General features: G+C 38.6%; 3 protein-coding genes across 4 annotated transcripts; 2 read left to right on the top strand and 1 right to left on the bottom strand.

Annotated features, from left to right (window-relative positions):
• Positions 1-9,818: 9,818 nt before the first annotated feature.
• sri (sorcin) lies at positions 9,819-16,361 on the bottom strand. Of its 2 annotated transcripts, none has more exons than XM_084356797.1 (8): positions 16,010-16,361; positions 12,701-12,742; positions 12,477-12,546; positions 11,915-11,958; positions 11,393-11,540; positions 10,837-10,950; positions 10,620-10,678; positions 9,819-10,147 (listed from the first exon to the last, which is right to left on the bottom strand). In XM_084356797.1, exons 1-8 carry the CDS (start codon positions 16,055-16,057, stop codon positions 10,121-10,123), a joined length of 552 nt encoding a protein of 183 aa, XP_084212923.1. In that variant the 5' UTR covers positions 16,058-16,361; the 3' UTR covers positions 9,819-10,120. The 2 variants fall into 2 exon arrangements, with proteins under 2 accessions (XP_084212923.1, XP_084212922.1); XM_084356796.1 differs by having other exon boundaries at positions 12,701-12,745; positions 16,010-16,360.
• A 1,540-nt stretch (positions 16,362-17,901) lies between these two features.
• On the top strand, positions 17,902-20,992 carry LOC311259559 (uncharacterized protein). The gene is made up of 4 exons (XM_084356792.1): positions 17,902-18,185; positions 19,316-19,606; positions 20,495-20,564; positions 20,708-20,992. The coding sequence occupies exons 1-4, from the start codon at positions 18,023-18,025 to the stop codon at positions 20,778-20,780; spliced, it is 597 nt and encodes a 198-aa protein (XP_084212918.1). The 5' UTR covers positions 17,902-18,022; the 3' UTR covers positions 20,781-20,992.
• Positions 20,993-21,170: 178 nt separating this feature from the next.
• On the top strand, positions 21,171-25,683 carry snrnp48 (small nuclear ribonucleoprotein 48 (U11/U12)). The gene is made up of 9 exons (XM_084356780.1): positions 21,171-21,418; positions 22,307-22,420; positions 22,659-22,719; positions 23,000-23,080; positions 24,243-24,425; positions 24,519-24,640; positions 24,869-24,972; positions 25,086-25,205; positions 25,433-25,683. Exons 1-9 carry the CDS (start codon positions 21,281-21,283, stop codon positions 25,521-25,523), a joined length of 1,014 nt encoding a protein of 337 aa, XP_084212906.1. The 5' UTR covers positions 21,171-21,280; the 3' UTR covers positions 25,524-25,683.
• The last annotated feature ends 22 nt before the right edge of the window (positions 25,684-25,705 follow it).

Genomic DNA, 25,705 nt, shown 5'->3' with positions numbered 1-25,705 from the left:
ACTTGCACTGGTTCTAGAAAATGTAGCCCAGTGGCAGCCCGCCCTGCAGGCAGCCCGCCTGTCCGCTCTACCCAACGAGCCCAGAGACACTCTTGCAGCGTAGAGGGGCTCCGGAGGATGAGTGACCCCGACAGGAGCAGCAGAAGACCAGGAGACCCATTCACACTTGGAGTCAGACTCTGAAAGTGTTAACAACAGCAGAAGGTTTAAAGCTTGCGACTCTCCATCAGTCAGTCACGAGAGAAGAAGTCTGCAGCCGGGTAACAACACAGGCCTGTTTAGAAATAATTAACTGTGGGTTTTCTCCGGGTGCTCCGGTTTCCCCCACATAAATAAATACATTTTATTTGAAGAAAACTGTAATGATTTGCACACATTTACTTTTGTATATGAATTCATCATTAGGTTTGCCACGAAACAACAGCACAGCATTGATGTCACTCATTGTGTGTTCACAAATAGAGACATTTCAGGAATAAAGCTTTAAGTTACAAATGCAAATATTCATTTATAAAATGTGTAATTTCCTTTTTGTTTTCAAAAGAATGGTTTGCAAAGCCATTTCTGAGGGCTGCAAGTCGTTTTTGTTCATATTTCTGCAGGGTAGCTTAAATTGCCATATATATATAAAATAAATAAAAATATATTTATACAAACTCACCCTAAAATGAAAATACAGTCATTATCTACTCATCCACATGTAAAACAGCATTGCAGCATCCTACAGGACTTGTTTGAAAATATAAAAAAAACAACAAAACATAAAATTGCTCCATATGGTGCAAGCAAAATCTCCAGAAGTCCCTGAATCCCACATTTTGTAAAACAACCATTTTTTTTAACAGCTTTGGCGCTCGGCCGAGCTCGTGCACCCACTTCAGACGGGATGCACCTCTTTTAAAATCAATTGGAGCTCCTGTTGATCACGCTGGACGAGCTGTAAGGAGCCATTTTATGTTTTTTATTGTTGTTTTTTGACATTTTTAAAACAAGTCCCCAGCTACTTTAGATTGTGAACCAGGGACGAGCAGGACTGTCAGGGCCCGGTCGCTATGCAGAGGATCAGGCAACACACATCTGTGTGTTTAAATCTGCTTTGCTTGATTAATTACTCACCCTCTGTGCCTTAAATCAATCCTAATGTATTATTATAATAATATCATAATACACTTTATCTATATGGCCCCTATAAAGACAAGCAAAAGCAGGAAACTCAGGAAGACAATATTACAGAATAAACACTTCATATTAAAACAAGGAAGCCTGATCCTGATGTCGTGTTTGTTTCCAATATTCTTCTTCTCTGAGCTCTGGGCTGATCTCCACCATCTCCTGGGGAAAACATCTCTCTTTATTCACTAACTGTCGGTCATTTGTTTCTGGGCAGGTAGAGAGAGTCCAGTGAGTGTAGCTTGTTTGCTAAAAAAACAAAAACATTAAATAATTAAAACGCTGCCTGCTGCAGCTTGGAAGAGGGTTGAGGAGCCAGATGTTTCCCTCAGAAGTTAGCATCGACCACAAACAGCTTTAAGAAAAAGGCAACATTCTACTTAGATGTATCAGGTGGACGTAAACACAGCTACATGTTGATGTTCCTGCTGGGAGGGTGGGAGAAGTACACCATGCTGGTCTCAAGTGAAACCAGCTGTCAGTTCAATATAAAATACATTATTTCAACATTGTTTTGTCTTTAAAGCAGAAAATATCAAAACATCACAATACGGTGCATGTTATTTACTTTCTCTTGTCTTCATCTGAATATCTGGTATTGAAGTGATTCAACAGTAACAGAAAGCGATCGAGTTACTTCAATACTGAAATACGTGGATTAGGTTGCTGACTGAACCTGCTGTTGGTTCTCTGGCTCAACATTTATTCTGGATAAGTGATCTGACTCTGGAGCAGAAGGTTCTCCTGTGCAGTCATGATGAATTCAGCAACATGAAAGCTTTAAAATCTCTATAGCAGGCTATCTGACCTGAATTTGCACACTGACGTCACTTATTACCACCCTACAAAGTATTCAAGCTGTGGAGGAGGAGTGGAGGACTGTTTAGCCAGAATCTACAATGTTACAAGAAACTATTTATTTTGGTTGTGAAAGAAAAGTTTCTGTGAAAGAAAACAACATGAAACAGCAGTAAATATGAGTTATTTTATTATTAGAGTAGTAATATCTTTACTTGTTGCGTCTCACCAGTGACTGCTATAGGTCAGTGCTCAGTTTGTTAGCTTTCGCAGCTCTCTCCATGTCTAGTTCTCTTTATACTGAAGTAACAGAGCTTCCACTGAACTTTATCTCAGCGGTGGGTCAACATACTTACCAGAGAACAAGCTTTTCAGTTTTATTACAATGAGCTCTGTAACAATGGGCAGATAACACAGATAAATCCATTATCTCTTAACTGTCCTCTAAAAAGAAGCCTTCCCTTGTCCTTTCAGTTTGTATGATGATTTTCATATCAAGAGGCTTTAAAACAGGGATCAATAAAAGTTAACAGTGACAGTTAGAATTAATTTGAATGAGGGAACCATTAAGCTGTGCAGTGTCTGATGAAGCTCTTCTGTTACAATGCCAAATATCTATTCATAATGGATGAACATTTGAATATACCTTTGTATTGATAAGGGGCAGTTTAGCTCCCACCCCAAAAATAACCCTGGACAGAAACTGCAGACAAAACCTTGTTACAACTGACATATTACCAACAGTCGCACATAAATATGGATTCCATGTCATTTCAACATAAACATTTCCAAGTTATTTAACATTTAGAGAGCAAGCTGGATGTTATTTAAATAAACAAGACATTATTCTCCACTGGTTGACCTTCATACAGTACTTGAGACAAAATAAACAAGCAAAACTGTGTGATTGAGCCTCCACCTGAATGTGAAGGAAGCCTGATCTTGATGTGTTTGTTTCCAATATTCTTCTTCTCTGAGCTCTGGGCTGATGTCCACCATCTCCTGGGGAAAACATCTGTCTTTAGCTGCTAAATGTTCCATTCTTTCACTAGCTGTGTCTGTCCCCAGAAGGAAGATGGTCGGACTGTTTGACTGATGTTTCATGAATTTAATAAATCCATTCGCACCGTAAGAGCTGTGCAGAAAAACAGCGAAATATTCCCTCACAATCACATCACTGATACAGAAACAACACCAAACTATCCCTGACGTAGCTTGACAGTTCTTGTACATTGTAAAACGAGTCTCCTGTGTGAATTCAAGTACAAGGCACCATCCACATACAGTATAAGCAAAAGAAAAGGAAACACAGTTTTCAGTGAGCATTTGCAAAACAAAACAGCTGCAGATTTTAGCTGAGGTAAGTAATTAACTAAAAGCCAACAACAAAATAAATAACATATGTCATACCGTGTTCCCTCTCCAGCTGAGACACTAAATCCAGACAGTAGAAGGTCTTCATGGTCAACACTGTTTACAGGAACCAAAACCACGTTTATGTCAGGTATTCACAGGACATTGGTATTTTCCGAGTTGATCTTGAACCTCCCAAACATAACAACATGCTCTCACCGTGAAGAAAGAAATGACGTCCGGCACCGACGAACTTCAAGGTCAAAGTTGTGCATAAAGAGGCACGTTCAGAACCTTACGGTACTTTTATTCTTGGATATTTACACTGATATTTCTCCCTTCATTCATCAAAACCAGCTACCCAGAGGGAGTGCACGCAAAACCCGCGACCGTAGCGCGTCAACTTCCTCTCTGCTGTTTCAAAATAAAATCACAATTTCAAAATAAAGTGTCCTTAGCTGTAAAAACCACACCTCTGCAAGAAGCCAGAGTGAATGTAAATGTGTGTAATGCTGACAAACACAAAAGTATAATAAATAAAGGATACTGAAACAGAGTCCTTCACACAGATGTTTCCCTCAGAAGTTAGCATCGACCACAAACAGCTAAAACAAAAGGAAATTGTATTTTGTTATAAGAGTAGCCTACTAATATCTTTACTTGTTGCGTCTCACCAGTGACTGCTATAGGTCAGTGCTCAGTTTGTTAGCTTTCGCAGCTCTCTCCATGTCTAGTTCTCATTTTAATACTGAAGTAACAGAGCTTCCACTGAACTTTATCTCAGCGGTGGGTCAACATACTTACCAGAGAACAAGCTTTTCAGTTTTATTACAATGAGCTCTGTAACAATGGGCAGATAACACAGATAAATCCATTATCTCTTAACTGTCCTCTAAAAAGAAGCCTTCCCTTGTCCTTTCAGTTTGTATGATGATTTTCATATCAAGACGCTTTAAAACAGGGATCAATAAAAGTTAACACTGACAGTTAAAATTAATTTGAATGAGGGAACCATTAAGCTGTGCAGTGTCTGATGAAGCTCCTCTGTTACAATGCCAAATATCTATTCATAATGGATGAACATTTGAATATACCTTTGTATTGATACAGGGCAGTTTAGCTCCCACACAAGGTCAGGTGACAGCACCACCACCCCAAAAATAACCCTGGACAGAAACTGCAGACAAAACCTTGTTACAACTGACATATTACCAACAGTCGCACATAAATATGGATTCCATGTCAATTCAACATAAACATTTCCAAGTTATTTAACATTTAGAGAGCAAGCTGGATGTCATTTTAAATAAACAAGACATTATTCTCCACTGGTTGACCTTCATACAGTACTTAAGACAAAATAAACAAGCAAAACCGTATGATTGAGCCTCCACCTGAATGTGTATCTGAATGAGGTGTGGTGTATTCAAGAATTAACTAATTGAAGTCCAATAACCACCAAGTATACGCTAATATGAAAACTAAAAAAACGTGCATCTGAAAACATAATGAATAATTATAGTGATTCAGTGCACAGATGTCATCTTAGACAATAAAGTTTAGTGTTAAAGTTTAAAATATCCTGCCTCTATTACTCATCTTTGTCACCAATGACTGATTACCACATTTTAGGAATAACTGTAGAGAAACATGTGTCATGTGTCATACTAATGTTTATTCAGGACCCTTTAACAGGCCGCTAACATAAATAGATGTGAATGTAGAATTGTATTTGAATTGAAACTGTGTAAAACAACGTAAAACATACGTACTGTGTATTCAAATGTAGTCAATTTGATAACTGATATCCTTTTGCTCTAAGATGGAGCATTCAAATGAGTCTGAGAAGAGTCCCTGCAGGGCAGGACGGAGATATTATCACATGTATTGTTCCAGTGTATATAAGGAGAAACCTTCACCAACACTAACAGGCTTCCACCGTCTCACTGAAGAAGGTAAGACCTGTTCCATTAATAACAACTGAATGACAGGTATAGCATGAGGGATATAAAGGTATATCTTTGATCTCCAACATTGGGGTGTTGCTCTAAACGGCTTTATAATAACAGACAATTGGAAAAACAGCTAAAAATTGTTGGAAGACAATGTTGCTTTTGCCCAGTACCTACACACTGTGTGTGTGTGTGTGTGTGTGTGTGTGTGTGTGTGTGTGTGTGTGTGTGTGTGTGTGTGTGTGTGTGGGTTGTGTTTGTTTGTTTGCAGTTCAGGGTGCTAAGAAGCTAATTTCTATCATACAATCATCATCTTCTCAACACATCAGTGGTAAGTCACGACTGTATCTGCCCAGTGACGGCTTCCACATATTTTATCTTCCATGCGAGTGTGTCAAACCCTCATTTAACCCTCGTAATTTCCTCCCGATTGCCATACACCTTTTGTCCTCTGGGGTCAAAAGTCAGTTTTTGACCCCGTCTGGTTTGACTGTTATTTAAAGCATATAGTATAAATTGTCAATCAATTCTGTGTTACACCTTTAGTCTTACTTCAGTCCAAAATGTTTCCCTTCGTTTTATAATTTGAAACATTATTTTCAGACCATTTGATGAATAAAAAACATTTTGACTGCAAAAGATTTAATTTGACAAGCTGCAGCTAACAGGGACACATTTTAAAAGCAGATACGTTGATAACGGTTGTTTTTATGACATTTTTAAACCTTCTAGAATAATTAAATGCTCCATGTTCTCCTGCTCTCACCATGTCAGTTCTCCACCGCTGCAAACATGAGAAGCTTGATCTTGGTTGCTCTGATCCTCCAGCTGGTGATCATAGTGATAGAGACGGTAAGCTACGTTTACATCATTATTGTTAAAGTTTTGTTATCAATGCTGAAGAATGCAAACATGAGTCAAATTTGAAACTGTCACATTGTGTTTATATTGAACAGAACTTTATGGTTATCTACCAGGGCCGTAGCTACCACTGAGGATAATGAGGTTGTGTCCTCTGTATTTTTTTCTGGGTCTTTGCTGGTAACACTTTATAATATCTGTCATATCATTAAAATAATCATATATTATATTATATTATATTATATTATATTATATTATATTGTATTATATTATCATATATAATAAAAATGCAAATGTATAGTTAAGTAAACTTTAGTTAATATTAATTTCACTGCTAAGAAGTAATGAAATGCTTCATAAATGATTTATTAGTAATTGTTTATTGGAAAGTTGCAGTTGATGTTCATACTACTTTGTAATTGGTTAATAAATACTGTGTAGTTCATTAGAGAGTTGCAACTGATGTTTTTAACCTTTACAGTTGCTTATTAAATGTTTAATGAACCATTTAATTTTTTCTTAACAGTGAAATGATTAACTACATCTAATTAACTATAAATGTACTATTTATCAATGATGGTTATATTATTATTATTATTATTATTATTATTATTATTATTATTAAAGTGTTACCCATGACAGTAAGTAAGCAAAAACTCCTTCTTCTTCTTCTTCTTCTTCTTCTTCTATTATTCCCTAAGTAATTAAAGAAATGTTTGTCTCAGGCTGAAAGAGGTCAGAATGAACATTGCTGGTCATTAAGCCCAGAGATATTCAGTTCACTGTAGAAACAGCAAAACATCTCACTTGAGAAGTTCATTTAATACATACTAATATATACTAACCCTGTATTAGTGGATATTATGAAGATTTTCATTATTTAATATTAGCTACCTATCCACGTTCGTTATTTTGTCAGTCTGATTATTGTGTTGTGCTTTGTACTGAATGTTAAAGTTGATTTTAAAAAAGGCATCTCTGGTTTCTTCTGTTCACAGTATGACTTTGGAGATATAATTGAGTTTCCGAGGAAATGTGGCCCCACGACTACGTACAGTCACTTTGCTATTTATGTGGGCAAAAAAGGTGATAAAGGATATATTGACGTTGGCCAAGGTGATAATGACATATTTCACTTCGCAGGTACGTGTAAGAAACCTCAAAATAAAAGTATGCAAATTTAAAGATAGTATTACTCAAGGTTAATGAAAAAAAACTTTTCCAACCATTAACCATTTTAATGAAACGTATCTATAAAGAATCTGTGTGACATCATAGGAAGTCTTGTTTGTCTTGTTTGTTTGATGGCTTTGACTGTTTTATTACTCAACAAAGCACAAGTGCTACATAAAGTTTGTATAACAGAGGAGAACAGTGAAACATAGATGGGTGATCTCGCCCCATTCTTGAATAGCTGATATAATTTCTATGAATTACCAGATGTGAGTGAGTTTGCTGTGTGTACCTGACCTGTGCCAGCTGATCTGTTCTGCATGTGCAGGTGCTAACACCTGACCGATATGTAACAGACCGGTGTATAGATTATGTATTTTGTGTAGCCAACCCTGAAGTTAGCATGGCCCTGCTTCCCTCTGTGGGATTTGGATTACTGCAGAGCATTTTCTGATCCGTCCAGGTTCTGTTCAGCAGATAATCTCCACAGATGAACTCCACTCTGTGATGGTTGAAGGTAAATTAAATGTGTAGCAGTAAAAAGCTAATGCTAGGCTACAAACAGACGACATCACGGTCACATGACTCAAACGTCTCCACCACTGAGCGTCTTACTGCACAATTACTATGCAGGTTTCTATAAACTGATCAATGTACAAGTTGTAAAGTCAGAGTGAGAACAGTGTGTAACTAAAGTGGGCCTGTAAAGACGGACTAGTGAGGAGACGAGTCTCTGTGTTCGCTGTGAGGACGTTTAATGTCCCCGACAACCTCGCACCATAACTCTAACCAAGCCCCAACAACATGCACAGTAGATCAGACATGCACAGTGGCTTCTACTCTTTCTTCAGCATGGACAGGAAGAAGGCCCCAAAGGTTCAAAGGGCTTTTTTCTGCCCACCAATGAACACTGCAAATATATCTGACGTCTGATATGTCTGAATATTGACTTTATAATCCAATTCTGAGTACTGACTGGCTCACTGCTGACAAGAGGAGAGGAGCTCCTCACTATTGTACAGTTACAACACCCTGTTTGTGCAAAAGAAAAAAGGAAACAAAGAGAATACAGGAGCAACATGAGTTTGTATTAAGTTTGTGTTCAACATTTCTAAAAGTTTATTCTCACAAACAGGTAAGCCGAAGTCGACAGCGAGCTGTAGATTTGGTACAATTACCGGGACGAAAGAAGGATCGGACGACAGGGTGTACAACTACCTTGATGATGATTTTCAGGCCGATCAAAGAGCTGTTGAAAGAGATGGTGAAAGAGCTGGCCGTATCACAGAAAAGTTACAAAGCTGTGAAAACTATAACGTCGTTTCCAACAACTGTGAACACCTCGCTACCTATTTGCGCTATGGTGTAGCGAAGTCAAAGCAGGTAAGTGGCAGATTTAACAGTTGTAACCATTTTAACCCAAATCTTAAAACAACCAGTTGAGTTTTTGATGACTAGTAGCACTATAGAGCAATATTTTTAATATCCATAATCTTCATATGAGCAATGCCAATCATATACAAAGTTAGTCTTTGCAATGTCAAAGGTCACCACGAAAAGTCAAATTTAACTTATATTTTGTGTTTTATTTTATTTTTTCACAGACAGGAACAGCTGCTGGATGTGTTTTGAGCGGAATACAAGCAATAAAAACAACAATACAAATAGTACAAGAAAAAATACAAAAAGTCAAAGATAGGGATGTCAACAACAATGAACTTAACTGTTCAGGGTAACAGGTATCTTGGCAGTCAGTCCTGTCAGTCTTGCTCTCTTCTGTTGTTTCCTCACGACATGAGGTCTTATATGAAATAAAAATGAATGAGCAAGAACTGTGTGTCTTTTATTGCCTCGATTTTGTTTAATTTTTGAATGACTATACTTCTTTTATACTCTTCTTTGACACCGATGGCAGATTAAACATTTAAAACAACTCAACAACTCCACATGTGGCAAGTTGTGGTGAACACAATTAAAATGGTAGATGGTATTTAATTTAGTCTACATGTTACTGTGTGTTTTAGTCGGTGTGCAAAGCGAGCTGATCAAACACATTTGCCCCTGATGAGATTCATTAAGTTTTCTGAATCTGAATCTTATTAGATCACAAGTGACAGAAATGATCATTCAATTGTTCATGTTCATTGTTTTTTGTTGTTGTTTTTTGACGTTTTAAAACAAGTCCCCAGCTGCTTTAGGTGTCCTATTGAAAACTACTTTGGGGTGAAGGGGAAGCATCAACTGAACAGATCCATCTCATTCTGCCCAATCTGAGTCATTTAACCTGAACTGTTGTCCTTAAAACCTTAAAACTGAGGTCAGAAATCATTCAACCACAGATTATACGAGGCAGCTTCATCAGTAAACCCACTAGATGGAGCTCATTAGCCTCAAACACCTGCTCGATACTAAAGGCTCTTCTGAACCGGACATTCACAAAGCTGTGTGCTGAGTTAAGTCTGATCATAATGTGAAGATGATCAGCTGAACATCAGTTTGTGACATCACATGTTTGTGTTGGATATGTTTATTCATTTCACACACGTTCACACTCTTATGTCTGCCATGATACTGGGCTAACATAGGCACATAGTGGTCTGTCATTGGTGCAGCCTGAGGTTACAATAGTCTTATAAGTGTGTTACAATATGCATTAGTCTTTTTAAAAAAACATGGAATGTGAGAGTGACATTTTAATACTGTTTGAACTACAATGATTAACATTTAAAATACACATTGAAAGTACAGGTCATGCTGTTAATATGAGAAGATGTTAAAAGTTGGTGTTTCCCTTCTGTTCGGTGTTTTCCTCTTCATAAGCCCATGGTGACCTGGATAAACTGAAGAGAGAGAGACAAAGATACAGACCGTCACTGTACAACTCATCATTTAGTGCAGTGTCCTCCTGGCTTTATCCAGTCATCTGCTACATTTCTATACTTCTAGCATGAACTTCTACATAGTCTAGCAGCAGTGTACATAAAACCCCAATTTCACCAGATCCCAAGATCTAGATTGTGAACCAGGGACGACCAGGACTGTCAGGGCCCGGTCGCTCTGCAGAGGATCAGGCAACACACATCTGTGTGTTTTTACTTGATTAATTCCTCGCTCTGTATGCCTTAAATCAATCCTAATGTCTTATTATAATAATATAATAATAAACTTTGCGATGAGCAAAAGCAGGAAACTCAGAAAGACAATGTTACAGAATAAACACTCAATAGTCAAATAAAACAAGGAAGACTAGTCTGAGGAGACGTTAAACATTCATGTATACATTTCTCTTTTTCAGAAGGTATGGACACTTACATCGTCATACCCAAACATGGCCTGGCCTGTTCGGGAGGTGTCTCTTCTTTGGAACTGACCTGAAAAACAAACACACACCTTAAAATAGCCGACTTGAATTCAACACAGATTATTATCCTTGTGATGAGGGCGAGGAGCTCCAAAGGTTCAGTTTTTGTTCTGCTCCAACAAGCAGCTGATTTATCTATTAAATTAAGCTCTTGTTGATCTCACTCACTGGTCAGGGCTCGCAGTTTCACGCAACAGCTTATAAAATCATCGAAGGCGATTCTGCCGTTTGTGCTGTGGCGCCTCATGATGACGTTCATGGCCTGAGGACTCAGGTTAAAACCTGCAAAGGCACAAATATCTCATTAACTATCATTAAGAAAGAAAGAAGTTCATGTAGAACATTTGCAGAATTTACAAGAAGTCCCAAATAATGAAGAATTAGTCAGAGATGGAGTTTCACAAAGTGTCTCCAACTCAACAACTCACTAAATTGAGACATTTGTTAAGGGAGTCTGGTGATATTGTGGTTGAAACAGATGGTGTGTTCACAAACATCTGCTGCTAACGTTGAGAGGTTAAGAGAGCCCAAACATGTCATTTACATTGCAGCGAGCAGTTTTTCTATGTATACCTGCCATAGCTAAATTTTTTTCCAAACGTCCGGCTTTAATACACCCCATAACGAAGGAGTTTCTTCAAATGAGATGTGTTTTAAAAGTACAAACTTAAATAAATAATTAAAACTAGATGTCTGACAGGTTGTTCTGATAGTTCGTCTGTACCCATGGCGCCGATGGCTTGCTGCAGCTCGTGGCCCTCCACCGTTCCACTGTGGTCCCGGTCGTAGGATGAGAAGGTGGACTTCCACCCGTTGAGAACCTGCGACAGCTCCTTGAACTCATTGAAGCCCATGGTGCCGGACATGTCCCTCTGAGAGCCAGTCAAGGACCAATCACATTACTATGTTTCACGCTACATGCTCACGGTGCCCTTAGATACTGAAAATATATAATAATACCAGACGGGAGTACACAGATAATGATGACAAAAGTTCTACTAGAACATGTGGATTATAAGAAAGTTTAAACTTTAAAGTTGTGCACTGTAGCTGGTGAGAAAACGTTTCTGGTATCTTGACAGGACTGTGACCGACGGGAGCATCAACATCAGCACAGAGGAGTAAGTTCAGAAGCAGGAACTTATCTTTGTCCTTGATAAAGTATGTTTATTTTAGTTCTGAAGCTTCTGTCCACCTGTGAGACCGTCAGCTAAACCTCTCTGATTGGCTGATGGGTGAAGGATACATCCAGCATGCTGATCATCAGCCTGCAGGTCTCCAGGCAGAAGGCTGGGAAAGGAAGAAGTGAGAGTTTCAGTTAAATTTCCTCTTTTAAAGACACAGTGTGATGTTCTGCTTAATATCTAAACGTTTCCTTCTCAGGATCACTGCCACCTGGAGACGTCTGAACTTTCTTATTGCGAATATATATTTGGGGTTGCTGATTGCTTGGTCCGCATGCTGTGTTTTTATGTGTATTGCAAAAATTGTAATGTTCTGTGTGGGCTACAGTCTTTTCTTTAAGATATGATGTAATTCAGTAAACCACCGCGGAAAATGACCGTCACTTCCTTCCCAAACAGAAAAACAAATTGGAAATATAGTCGGATTATTAGAGTTAAAAATACAAGACTCTGTGTTTTTTTAAAACAATGTTTCAGAAAACTAAACACAAAAAAGTGGCATCATTTTATCCTTTCAGTGCACGACGCGCGACTGTACAACAGCATGAGGTGAAAGTGCCTCTCTCACAGTGCTTTATGTTTTCAGTGGGTATCTAATTTTAAAATAAAGTCTGGTTTTCTTACGTTTGTATGAGCCTGAGATGCCGGACTGTGTGAGGCAGCGCTGCAGCTCGTCTGCAGAGATCTGTCCATCCTGCCAGAGATCGAGAGAAGTAAACACTTACAGCAAACTGCAAAAAGATCTGAAAAAACACCAACACCCCAACACTGACGGGCACTGCATCTCACAAATTCAAGGAAAGTTGTGTAGTTATGCTTAATAATACTGAGGTGCGGGGGTGTTTTACCTGTCCAGCCACAGATGAGAAATATCCGTAGAGAGGATCCTGCTGCTGAGGGACGGACAGAGAAACAAGAACGTCAGCATGATTGAGTTGGTTTCTCTTAAGCTCTGAAGATGACACAAATCTCCAAGAACACTCGTTATTATTAAGTGAGCCTACACAGGTTTTTAGTGTCAACACAACTGTTTTATCATCTCTGATTTGGAGCACAGTGTAGAAATAAGGTAGACAAAACACACGTGTGGATGATATGAGAGAATATTTGTTCAGCATCCATTTTCATTTAGAGTTTCTTAGTCAAAGATCAAATCTAAACCTGCCTGAGCTGGTTCCTGATTCCCATCGCTCATCAGAATGTCACATCGAATCAGTTGCTATCTAATATTTACTTTATATGTATCAGTGTAGCTGAATGACTTAAATTGTACAAGTTTCATTTACAGAAACATAAAACACAGGACAACGAGAAGAAAGTCAATCATGACTTCAGGCTCTGTGCAAAACAGGTTTCAGAAGGAATTATAATGATGCTGCACAATTTACAGGCAGCTGGTTCTTCAACATCCTGACAGTCACACAACCAGTAAAGCAGACATGTTCAACTGGCGGCCCGCGGGCCAAGTGCTGCTGTTTGACAACCTCATTCTGGCCCTTTGTCTACTTCGAAGCACAAAAATACTCTTATTTTATAAAAAGGTTTCAGGCCGTTTAAGTAGAAGGATTTCTTTGTCTTGCTTTAATGTAAAACGATCCTGTTTCAATTGTGAAAAGTAGTAAAACAAAGAAAAAGTTAAACGTGTTGTTTTAAAATGTTTTTCAGAGTTTTACATCTCAGACCAGGTAAAAGTCCGGCCCCTTGGGACTTCTATAAAAAGCCTGATGTAAGGTCTGAAATATACAGCGGTATCCAAAAAAATAGACCTTGAACACTCACATTGCCTTTCAGTTAAAGGGGAAAAAACATGCAGAAACCTTCCTGCATCCTGTGTCATCGTGCCACTACCTGACGACGGAAATGTTCAAATAAAGCTCTGTTAACATTTTGTAATCTTGTTTTAAAGTCTTTCCTGTTAACTAACTGGAAGCCGGTGGAGGGTGACAACATGTGCGCCTGAGTTCAGACTATTCTTTGTGCAGCATTCAAGTCTTTTTAACTTTATCTCAAACAAACCTCATAAATGTCCTGTTAGCGGCACAAAACTCCCATTCACTCATATATAATCAATGACAGCTGCCTGCAGACTTTACATAGTCCACCAGCGCTGACTCAGTGTGTGTGTTCATGCTGGCCACTGAAAAGACTTGAAATGATTGATTGCATTATCTGCTGCATGTGTGCGTTATCCTCAGGGCTTGTAAAGAAGAAACCCCACCTTTCCTCAGGGTAAAAAAGAAACATTTCTTCACTGCTAAAAAACAAACAAACCTGGTTTCAATAACTCAGGAGTTACAAAGGATTCCTCCAAACAAAGAGTTTAAAATCGACAAACAAAAGAAATCTGCGAACTTGAATGTTTCCTAGAAAACAAAATGGACTCCCTGTTGTAAATCCACAGTGACACCAACATTTACAACATTAAGGTACTTGTACTTTGCTTCTTGAGTGTGCTGCTTATACTTCTTTATACTCCACCACATGACAGCATTATTTACTTTAAAGATTAAGATTTCACAAAAGGACAATAAATCCTTGATCAACTTTATGAATGACACATTTGTCACAGGTAAACTACCCAAATGTATATAATCTATTTTAAATCAGCTCCAACTCAACAAACTACGACATGAAAATGCTACTCACACACATTACTAGTTTAATAGTACAGTACTTTAAGTGCATTCTGTTAACAGTACTTTTAGTTAAGCACAAGGTTAAATGCATTTTACATTTTATGTTTTCTAACTTTGCTTTGCTGTTTTAATGCAAACTGCATACATTCTATCAAAGGTGTTTGACATTTTTTGGTCTTTTAAATTTCAACCTCTGCTCATATAGTATGTCTATAATACACTGTATATTACAGACAGATAGCTGAAACAGTTGTACATGTTATGAACCATTAAATCTATTCTTTTTCATCCCACTGTCATTACAGAATACAAACATGCATTCTGTGGTCCTGGATGAGTATTTTTCTATTTTTACTACTTTTCCAGGACTGTATTCAACCTCATAGCGGAAATACATGCTGTTTCCCTTGAGTCTATAGGGGGCGTTACCTCAATAAAACTGTCAGAAGACCACATTCAGTACATGTCAAAAGCTGCCATAACAATACTATATATGAAGTAACTTCAGTGAAGTTAGTTTTAAGTTGGATATTTTACACCTCTTGTTTTTACATTTTACATCTGTTCAATATTTTTTAATATTTTTTATATGTAAATATGAGTATTTTAGCTCAATAGCTTCCAGGTCATGTGATCAATTGACTCAAAGTCAGTGTGGGATCATGTAACTACACTGGCTGCATGAGATACACCTCTGGTTTTTATATTTTTACATCTCTAAATATTTTTAATTACTTTTTAATGCAAATATTAGCATTTTAGCTCAATAGCTTCTCAATAGCTTTAAACACAGTACCTCTGCTTCAAATATCCCATATTTTTATTTTGAAAACAGGAAGCCGTCTTCTCCATGTGTTTAAAATACAAATACAACAAAATTTTTGTTGTTGTTGTTCAAAAGGTTAAAATCCTGAAAAAAGTTAGCCAGCACAAGTTGAGAATAATTTCAATATACTGTATTTTATGTCAGTTTTTTAAATGGATCATGTTTGTACTAAATGTGGTCTGATTAAAAGAAAGTTTTTATTTGTTTATCAGTTGTATGAGGGTTGTGTGCTCAAGTAATGTTACGTACAAGTACATTAAAACTGTACCTAAGTACAATAGTTGAGTAAATGTACTTAGTTACTTCCCACTACTGTTTGTAATCGAGTATTTTTTACATGCTCGTGCCTGTTGTTCAGTTTCCGGTTTGACACACTGAACAGATTAACATTAAAATGTGACTGGAAACAATTAAAGAACAACACAGTTACTTGTGCTAACTGTTAGCTGTTAGCTCACTGTGACTCTCTGTAGTCCGTCATGGTTCCGACACATTAAAGAGACCGAACAGATGATGACGTGATGATAATGTGACATGTGTTCATGTGCTTTTATCAATCTCGTTCATTTGGGTCGACTCGGCTCACTTCCGCACTCCTCGGACCACCGGATGCCTCTCCTACCCTGTCCTCTCCCGGGACGGTGGACGGAACCAGCTTCACTCCGATGTTTCAGAACATTTAAACGTGTTCTCACCTGTCCGGGGAATCCACCTGGTCCAGCTCCGTATCCTGGATAAGCCATTTTTTAATCTGTTGACTGAAGAACAAAACGTCGAGTTTCAGCTGAAATCGGCACCGCGGTTTAACTTCAGAGGGTGTGTCCGTCCGCAGATGTATACACACGCCCAAAGACGACCCGAGCTAAACTAACCCGAGCTAAACTAACCCGAGCTGAGTGTTTTAAACCAGCCTGAAGCACCGAAACGAGTCGAAATGTAGATTTAACCCGGGATAACCCGTCCGGACCCAGTGAGGCAGCAGGTAGGGGAGGTGTAACCTTTGGGATGGTTGTTAAAGGTCCTGTTTCCTCAGCGCGAGCCACAACGCTGCATTCTGATTGGCAGCGAGTGACCACATGACCTCTAACCGGCCAATCAGACAGCAGCAGCGCTCACAACAAAGCTGGAGGCTTTTTACAACTATAAACTATGCAATAAAACCTGCACACACACACACACACACACACACAGCTGTCAGATTATTAGGAACACATAAAAAATATAATGCATGTAATATAATCTAATATCAAATTAATACAGCTTAACCATCATGCAACTGATTTAAACACATTTGAAAAAACTCTTAAAATACTTTTTTTACTCAGACCACATTTAGTACAGAAAATGCTCCATGTCAAAAACTGCCATATAAATACTATATATTCATATTATTTTAAACTTTCACTGAGTTTTATTTATCAACCAACATCACTCCTGATAGTAACGACCAAATATTCATCGATTTTCAGGATTTTATCCCTTTAAATTTGTTTACATGATGCTACTGTTTTTCTAAATGAAAAAAAGAAATGTTTTTTTCCCATTTACTTAATATTATAGTATTTGTCCCTGCTACATAAACAATAAAATAGAATAAATAAATAGCACCCAGGAATTTGTTTCAGTTTGTGTCTGGGAGAATTTAGACAACAGCAATAAAATTGTGCTGACAAAGTGGTTTTCGTCCTCACATTAAAAGTTCGACATCAGCTAAACACTGTCCATCAACTCTGACACCTGTCAGCTCAACAGCACCACAAACATCTCTCTAAAATGAACATGAAGTTGAATCACATCTCTAACACAGTTTCAACAAAAAAAATTGATTTATTGCAGGACTGTTGCATTAAACTGTATCATCTTTATCTAATCATACCTAATAACCTGGCAACTGAGCGTATAATTGTGCTCCATAGCCAGTGTTGATAACTGACACACTGCAGCAAAGTGAAGAAACATGTTAAGGAATATTACAACAACATCAGTAATACAGTTGTGTTTACTCATACAGATCAAACTGCAACTTACCTGATCAAAGTGCCTTTATCTATCGCAGAGGCCAACCTCTTTTACTGTCTTATTACACAATATATGATACAAATAACATATTGCAAAATTAATGACTCTAATCTAATGGAATTGGGGGAAAAAATCAGCTGTCACTCGATTCCATCAGGCTTACATTTACGTTACACTTACGTATTTCCCATTTTCTCTTATTTTGCTGTCCAACAAATACCACATTAGGCCTACAGATATTTAGTTTGCCTCATAGACTTCCAGCTGCAATAAAACCAGTGAACTTGTTGTGAAAGTAAAGAACTGGGAGCTCTTAAATCATCAGGGTTTTAATTTTTTACTTGGTTGCAAGTCATAATAATAGTCCACCACGTCCACAAATCTAAAACACTCCAGCTCGCTCTGAAACTTAAACGGGTGCAGTGAAATATTTTTGCTGATATGTAGTAAATGTTTCAACACATGCAAAACACAGGCATGATCCTTTAATAGGAGGCATGACATCAGTCGGTGAGACAAGTTGCCCAATCAGCTTGTTCTCTCCCGTGACTCATACAGTCCTGCTGCGTCCGACTCCGGTCCAGAGAAAACCCATCTGATGCTCCACCTTTGGTGTCAGAGGCAGAGCTGGACCAGAGAGGAGAGGAGGAAGACCACACACGCTGGAGGACACTGAAGATCGAGCTGAGATGTACAAACTGAATCCCGATTGTTGGGTTTGGTCGCCCAGACCTCCTCTGTGTCTCCATCCTCAACACTCAGGGAGGATAACTTCAGCTGTGCTGAGCCACCACGAAGAAGAGGAGGAGGAGGAGGAAGGAGAGCATCCTGCTGGTTGCTGCTACACGACAGGTAGGTTTAATCAAATTTATTGATTTACACGTGGAAAAAGTTGTTGCAGCAGTAAAATCAACCGGACAGGAAAATGTAAAATTGGAATTATTGTAAAAATAGAGAAGAAAGTAGGCAACAAAAATGCTAAAAATAAGAGTGAGTGATATAATCGGATTTGTCCACTAACTATTTAAACTTTTTAAGGGATATTTTTGCCCAAGATGTAAGATATACACAATAAAAATAATAAAGCTGTGTATTTATCGAATATAAAGGGCAACCCAAACTGCAAGTAGAAAATTAAATGAGTAACTGTAATAATAAGCACTGAAACAGTGGATTGAGTCAAAGATATATCATCATAGAGCGTGAATTTAAATGTTATGTTTTAATGTTTGAGTGTCCTGCAGTGAGAGAGGAGCTGCACAGAGATACCCTGATCTCAGTGCAACATACATGATCCTGCTGGTGTCAGCTGATTTCAGCCTGCCGCCCCAACGGATCACTCCCTGCTATGTGTGAAAGCGTGTGTGTGTGTGTGTGTGTGTGTGTGTGTGTGTGTGTGTGTGTGTGTGTGTGCACAGGACTACATTTCTGGTCCAAACCCAGCAGGTCTCACCAGCAGGTGCAGGAAAACAGACGGATCAGACATAAGACTCTGTCATGACGTGCAGCTCTAAGTCCGCATTAACCAGCAGCATGTTTGAACTGTTGATGAAGGGGAAATAAAAATGCATTTTTATTGAGAATGAAAATGATAATGCTTTTTTTTATTTCAAAGAAACTACAGGCGTTTTGATGAGTCCAGGTTGACCAAACACCCATAAAACACTGTCCGACAGTCAGAACTGTCCTTGTCTTATTTCCCAGCTGCTAGTTCATGGATGTTTCATTTTTTGTAGTTTACAGAAAAAAATCAACAAGTATGAGACACAAAAACTACGATTTATCAATAGTTTTTAAGTCCTAAACCAATTAAGTGAATGTACTTAACCTCCTTGGTGAAACTAAGTCATTTGGTTAATTTGAGATTAAACACATACAGTTGACAACAAATACCAAAGTTATTCAGCATTCTCAGGGGAACTGAAACACAATCTTCAAAGTGTTCTTGATTTTGTTGGATAACTTCTCACCTGATTCTGCAGGTTGTGATGATGTCATCAGTCAGGCTGCCGATGCCCATTGGTCCACCTCCGAGCCTGTCATCCTCTCAGGGATCCCCAGCAGCTCTGGCCTGGCCGGACACGGTCCTGGTGCTCGTCCCTCACAGCAGCCAAAAACAGTGACTAATGCTGACGCATCCCGGCACGTCCTTGGAGGTCATTGCTGGGAGGGTCCAGGGATGAACCCCCATGGATGTGTTTGTGCTTATGGACAGAGGGAACCGGATAGTGTGGGTCCCTGCTGGCCTGGATCTCCATACGTCTACTACGGAGGTGAGTGTTCTTTGTGGAGGTTTTCTGGGATTTCCTCTGGTTGTAATAAAACTTACTTTCTTTTAACTAAAATTGGATTATTCAGGGGAAATTAACATGTTCTCTCAGGACAATTAATGCTCAACGAGTTGCTCTCCATACATACAACACATACACGAACAATCCACTCAGAGAACACAAAGGAAAACAATGTTTGTCATTTTTATTCTGCACAGAAGATGTCAGTGATTCATAACTTTCATAAACATTAAAATGCTGCTATTTCATGAGAATAAGTGACACAGTAAAAGAAAAGTTAGATTTTTCAGAGAAACATCTTAGTGATTGAATATTTATCCCCGTTTTGACGGCAGGAACTTAATGAAATGTAACATCAAGGGTTTTTAATCCCACAGCTCGTCGACTTCTTTGCGGTTGACTTCCTGGGATTATATTTGGCCACTGCTCAGGAAGTTATTAAAAAAAAAAATACAGTTTGTTTTAGGTCTTTTAGTTGTGTGAGATACAACACACAGCTAAAATAATGCAGGGAAAAATCCAAAAGTTGGACAAGACTAAAAGTAAAGGATCATAATGTTGCTATTGAGAGACTAGAAAAACAATGAAGTGGTTCGACGTACCATATGAACGTTTACCTCATGTTCATGGAGAAGTGAAATAAAATCCAAGTTTCAACTTGAGTCTGTTTGATTGAAGGATGTGGGATGTTTCTGTTTCTCTGTCCCGTCTCCCTGGTCTGTTATAAACAGGTTCCTCTGGTTTCTTCCTGCACTGATATAATCTAAACTGTAATAACTTTGGTCTAGTTTGCCATTATTACAGAGAACCAGTGTCCTGGAGGTTTAGTGGAAATGCCTTGAACAACATTCCTGTCTTTGCTTCATGCAGTGAGGAGGAACCTGGTGGTTGGAGTGGAGGTGGTGGAGGAGGTTGCTGTTGAAGACACTCTTGAAGTAATGTAAGTAATGTAAGAAGTATTGTGACAGTCGCTATTACTTCTACATGTTATAACCTTTAGTCTGACAGTATCATAGTTATTCATGGCAGCACAGTCATACATGTATTTTTGGTTGAGCCTGTTGCTTTCTTCTCTCTTCTCAGAACAGAGGACATATATACAGATGACCTCCTGGATGCCGAGCTGCTGCCAGACGAACAGCTGTACCCCACATGAGCCCTGAGTCACTTTCAGCAATTCCAGTTTTGACTGTATGCACTGTAAACAAAGATGTTATTCACATAATTGTATCATAATTTGTTTGTGTTTTATGTCATCATTATTGTGTTGGTGTATTTCTGTGTATTTTATTCTTAAATTAAACCACTGTCAACTGTGATTAAGATTTACATCAGAAAACAAAGCAATAAAAAAAACAGGACTTGTTACTGAGATTTATTTTATTTTAAAAAATATAATATAATATAATATAATATAATATAATATGATATAATATGATATAATATAATATAATATAATATAATATAATATAATATAATATAATATCAGATCAGATCAGATCAGATCAGATCAGATCACCGACTTCAACTACCATCATGCATCTCTTCTCTGTCCCGCCTCGACTACGTCATAAGTCCCAGACAACATGGCTGCCGAAGATGCAGTGAAAACAAAACACGGATGATTTCGGGGCAAATTCGCGATAAATATGAAAAATGTCGGACTCATTAGAAATAAAAACTCTTCAGGATCGACTGGACCGAGTACAGGAGCTGGAAGAACTCACAGAAAACTGCAAAACACAGCTTGACAAGATTTATAAAACGTTAGGATGGTCGCGAGACTACAACCGGGTAAGTTGGCTAACCGTTAACGTTAACATGCTAACGTTAAGTTAGCTAGCGTTAGCGTTTAGCTAGTCCTCAGTCAAAATGAGAATCTTTTTTAAAGTATATTTGGTTTTTATGGTAGCTAATACACCGGGACATCGAGTTAGCAATAACGTTAGCTATTTTAGGGTTAACGTTAGCTAACACTTAGCCATACGCTGGCTAAAAGTTTATGTTAACAGCGTAACTCTGGTTTGCTGATGGTGCTAACGAGTCACCTACAACGAAATGTTTAAACCATTTAACGTAGGAATTTCTGATCGTGTATTTTGTTTATCATAAAGATGTATTAAATCTGTCACTGCAGATTTATGTACATGTTGTGTTTCTTGCCACGAAATAAAGTGTTCATGATGGATTTATCATTTTAAAGACGCTTTAATGTGGCGTTAAAAACTCCTTCTATCAGTCCTTTTGTTTTATGTGTATAGTTATAGAGGATATGCTTTTTCTATTAATGTATCTTATCTATCTACTGATCTTTACCCAGATATTGAACATGCTGTATTGCAACACCATGCTAAACTGTTTTTCTCCTTGCATTATAATCATGTTTCCACATAAAATGTCTTTGAATAGTTTATCCACATAGGTTTACTCTTACCTAAAGGAGGTTTGCAAATTTCTAGCTGATTAAGTTCGAAGTCAACAGCTGTGTGTTAATAAAACACCTGCATGTCTAAGTGAAGATGTCCCTGCACATACACCAAATATATTCTCAACACACAGGCAATGCTGGTCTGGCTTTGTTATTTTAACATTGAAATATAACATCAAAAGCAGATTTGTGTGCAGATTGAAACAATGATGAACCCATCATATGTTCTTCTGATGTTTGTGGTGTTTTCTCAGGAACCAATGGAGCAGTGTCCCTACGACCCCAACCACAGAGTCCCAGTGAGGAGCATGGAGAAGCATAAAGCCTCCTGCAGCCTCCGAAAGATGGGTTATTCAGCTGAGGAGCAGGTAACAGACACCTGACTCTCATTGAAACTATATCAGCAATGTGTCAGAATAACACACATACTGTAAAATACACTGCTGGTCGGTTTTATAACCGCCATCTGATTGATAACAAAACAAAAGCAAGACAACAGACTGCAGAAGCTTCTCTTCATCATGCGACAGACTTCTGTGAACACTGCAAACTCTTCCTGACTTTATCCTTGAAATATAAATAAGAAGTGTAATCTGTCTTCTGCAGGCGGAGATGGTCGACCCTTCTGTGTGTTATGAGAACAGCAGCGTCAGAAGCTTCACAATGGGTGAGTCATTATTGACGACTGTCAGCATGAATCCAAGCTCAGCTGAAGGTAAACGAGTCAATAAATTTAATTTTGTCCTTTTGACATTAGAAGGTTTTTATTTAAAAATACTTCAGCTTTGCCCTCTTTGATGAAACTTTTCCTGAGAAGTAGAAAGTGAATTTAAAGACAGAAGCTCAAATGTGTGCGTTTCTGGCATAACCACCTCCAGAAAACACACGTTGTACATGTTTTTTTAAACATATTTTTCAGTTGACAATATGTTGTTTCCTTCATGCAGACAAATCCACCCAGCACCAGGTGATCCTGAAGGCGAGATCTGCTGCACCGCTGATGAGGATGGAAGGAGTCTTCTGGCAAGGTGAGTTTAATTTATTCACAGCAGCAGTTTCCTCTGATGTGATGAAGTTTACCATCCTGACATGAGATGATGCAGCTTATCATTAGAAACAAAGACACACAGTTAGACCACTAGATGTCACTAGAGGATTATCTTGTGCTAACTTCACTAACTCGACATTAACCTCCTTTCACCACAAATATTACTCACATTAAAAAGGTGTCAGTCATTGAGTATTTTCTTAAGTGGGGATTGTCACCTTTACTAAATGTTCCTTCTGACCTGTAATCCGTGTGTTGTGTGTTCTGTTTGCAGCGACAGGGGTGAGTATTAGAGAGGAGCTGGGTTCTAGCAAAGTTCTGCTGCTCTGGTTCAGGCTTGCCTGATTACGTGTTGTATCCTTTAACATCATATCCTTTCAAACCACAGCTGGGCTGGGACACACACGGACACGGACACACTCTTTCCCCTTTACGTGTTGGGGAAAGTCTCATTCATTCAGACTTGTCAGTTAAAATGAATGTTGATAAAAGTAAACTTTATCAATGTGGAACATTTTAAATCAGTTTTAAAGATTCACAGTAAGTGTGCAGAATATGAACTGACTGCTAAATAATTCCAGTGAGAATTTGATTTGATCACAAAGGAGGTGATATCCAACAGGTAAAAGCTGCCGCTGAGTCGGAGAGGAACTTAGAAACTTAATATTTAGTACATTATTCAACAGCTGAAAGAAACTGAGTAGGAGCGTGTTACTGTAAATTACATGACGGCAAAGTTACAAAATTATCGGGATGGGGAACTTGTTAATCATCTTTATCAAAACCTACTGTGATCTGTGAAATGGATCAAGAATCTGGCATAGAAATAAAAATAATATGTAAGCACATCAGTTTACCTCATTAGTTGCCCATAAGCTACAAAATTCTGCCAATTAGATTCTGTAAATCAAAATGTAATATCAAGGGAACCTCGGTCTTCTGTCTTTTTATTTCAAAATAAGACACGAGAATCAAAATTTGTGTGAATGTGAGAGCTGCTTTGTGCAGTGTAAGTACCAAAAATACATAATTTCTGGGTTCGTGACGAGGAACCTGTTGACCCATCATGATGTGTTATTAGTGTTTCAGAGTGAACACTGTCGGGGTGACTTGTGTGTAAAATCTCTCTGGTCCTCCATCAGGTCAGTATTCGGGCCAGCCAGTCGACGTGCCTCAGAACCACAAGCGAGTCATGTGTGACCTCACCGTGGCCGACCGATTGGCTCTGTACGATCATGTGGCCGGCGTCTTCAACCAAGAGAAGCAAGCTGCCGCCTCCAGCAATGATGATCTTTATGTAGATTTGGTGTCCAAACTCCAGAAGGGTAAGACTCTAATTTTAGTGAATAAGAAAAAGCAGTTTGGTTTCTCCATCAGCGTGGACCTCTGGTGAAATGAGTGTGTGTGTTTGTGTGTAGATGACCAGCAGAATGAACCAAAGACTCACCTGGAGCTGATGGCAGAGATGAGGGACTACAAGAGGCGGCGTCAGTCCTATCGAGCCAAGAACGTTCACATCACCAAGAAGTCTTACACCGAGGTATGAGCGAGGGACGGGTGATTTTTCTTATGGTCTTTACAAATAAATAAAAAATAAATACAGAGAACAAACAGGAACAAGCACAAACTTCTTGGGTGGTCCAAAGGGATTCTGTCTGAGAAATGCTGGTGTATCTGTGTGTCTGAGAATAAGCAGCAAACCCCAGAGCAGTAAAATTCATAGCTTTTTAAATAAAAGTTGATAAAGTCATTTGTAATCAACCTGCAGGTGATCAGAGAGGTGATCAACGTCCACGCAGGGGAGCTCAGCAGACAGTGGAAAGAGGAAGAGGATGAGGAGGAGTCAACAAGATCTGAACTCTCCTCCCATAGGTACGACGAAGACTCTGACCTCCTGCTCTGTTTTCTTTAATGTTGTTGATTCTGTAGATGAAAAGTATTTTAAAGTGAAGAAAATTGAAGGGCTGATTTAATTTGTCTGTCAGGCATCGGCAGGATGAAAGGCGGTCGGCGTCGTCAGAGTCTCGTCACTCCCACAGCCGGCGCCATCGCAGCCGGGAACGAAGTCGAGACAGAGAAAGCAGGAAGAGGAAGAAGAAGGAGAGGTGAGAAAGAACGAGTTATGGTCTTTGTGTTGAGTTTCTTTTTGCTTTATTACACAGTACTTGACATCAGTGATTTTGTTTGTGAAGTTTTACTATCAAACATCTTTTCCATCTAATATTTTGGTCTCCTGACAAACTCAGATGGTGTTTAACATTTATTAAAACATTGCTTTGTTTGTGAAAGTGCCCACATGCACGCTCACAGTTTGCGTTTTGGATCTTTGCAGGGATTCTCGCTCCCCTGATGACCACCACCACAACAGAAAGAAGAAGAAAAAGAAGAAGAAAGAGGAGCGGGAGAGGGAGATGGAGAAGTGATGTCGCTGGATCAGCAACAGCAGGAGTCAGATCAGGAGGTCAAAGGTCACTGCGGCCTCTACAGGTCGAAACATGTCGACTGTAAAAACATTTTAAGTTCATAAATGTGAAGATTTTGGAAAGAAATCAGTGGGAATAAAGTTTTGGGAAAAAACATCAACATTTTGAACGTTTTGTGCTTC

This window comes from Pagrus pagrus, assembly GCF_965226575.1.
Source record: "Pagrus pagrus genome assembly, chromosome: 7".
Classification (NCBI taxonomy): domain Eukaryota; kingdom Metazoa; phylum Chordata; class Actinopteri; order Spariformes; family Sparidae; genus Pagrus; species Pagrus pagrus.
This window is presented reverse-complemented; position numbering and strand designations above follow the sequence as displayed.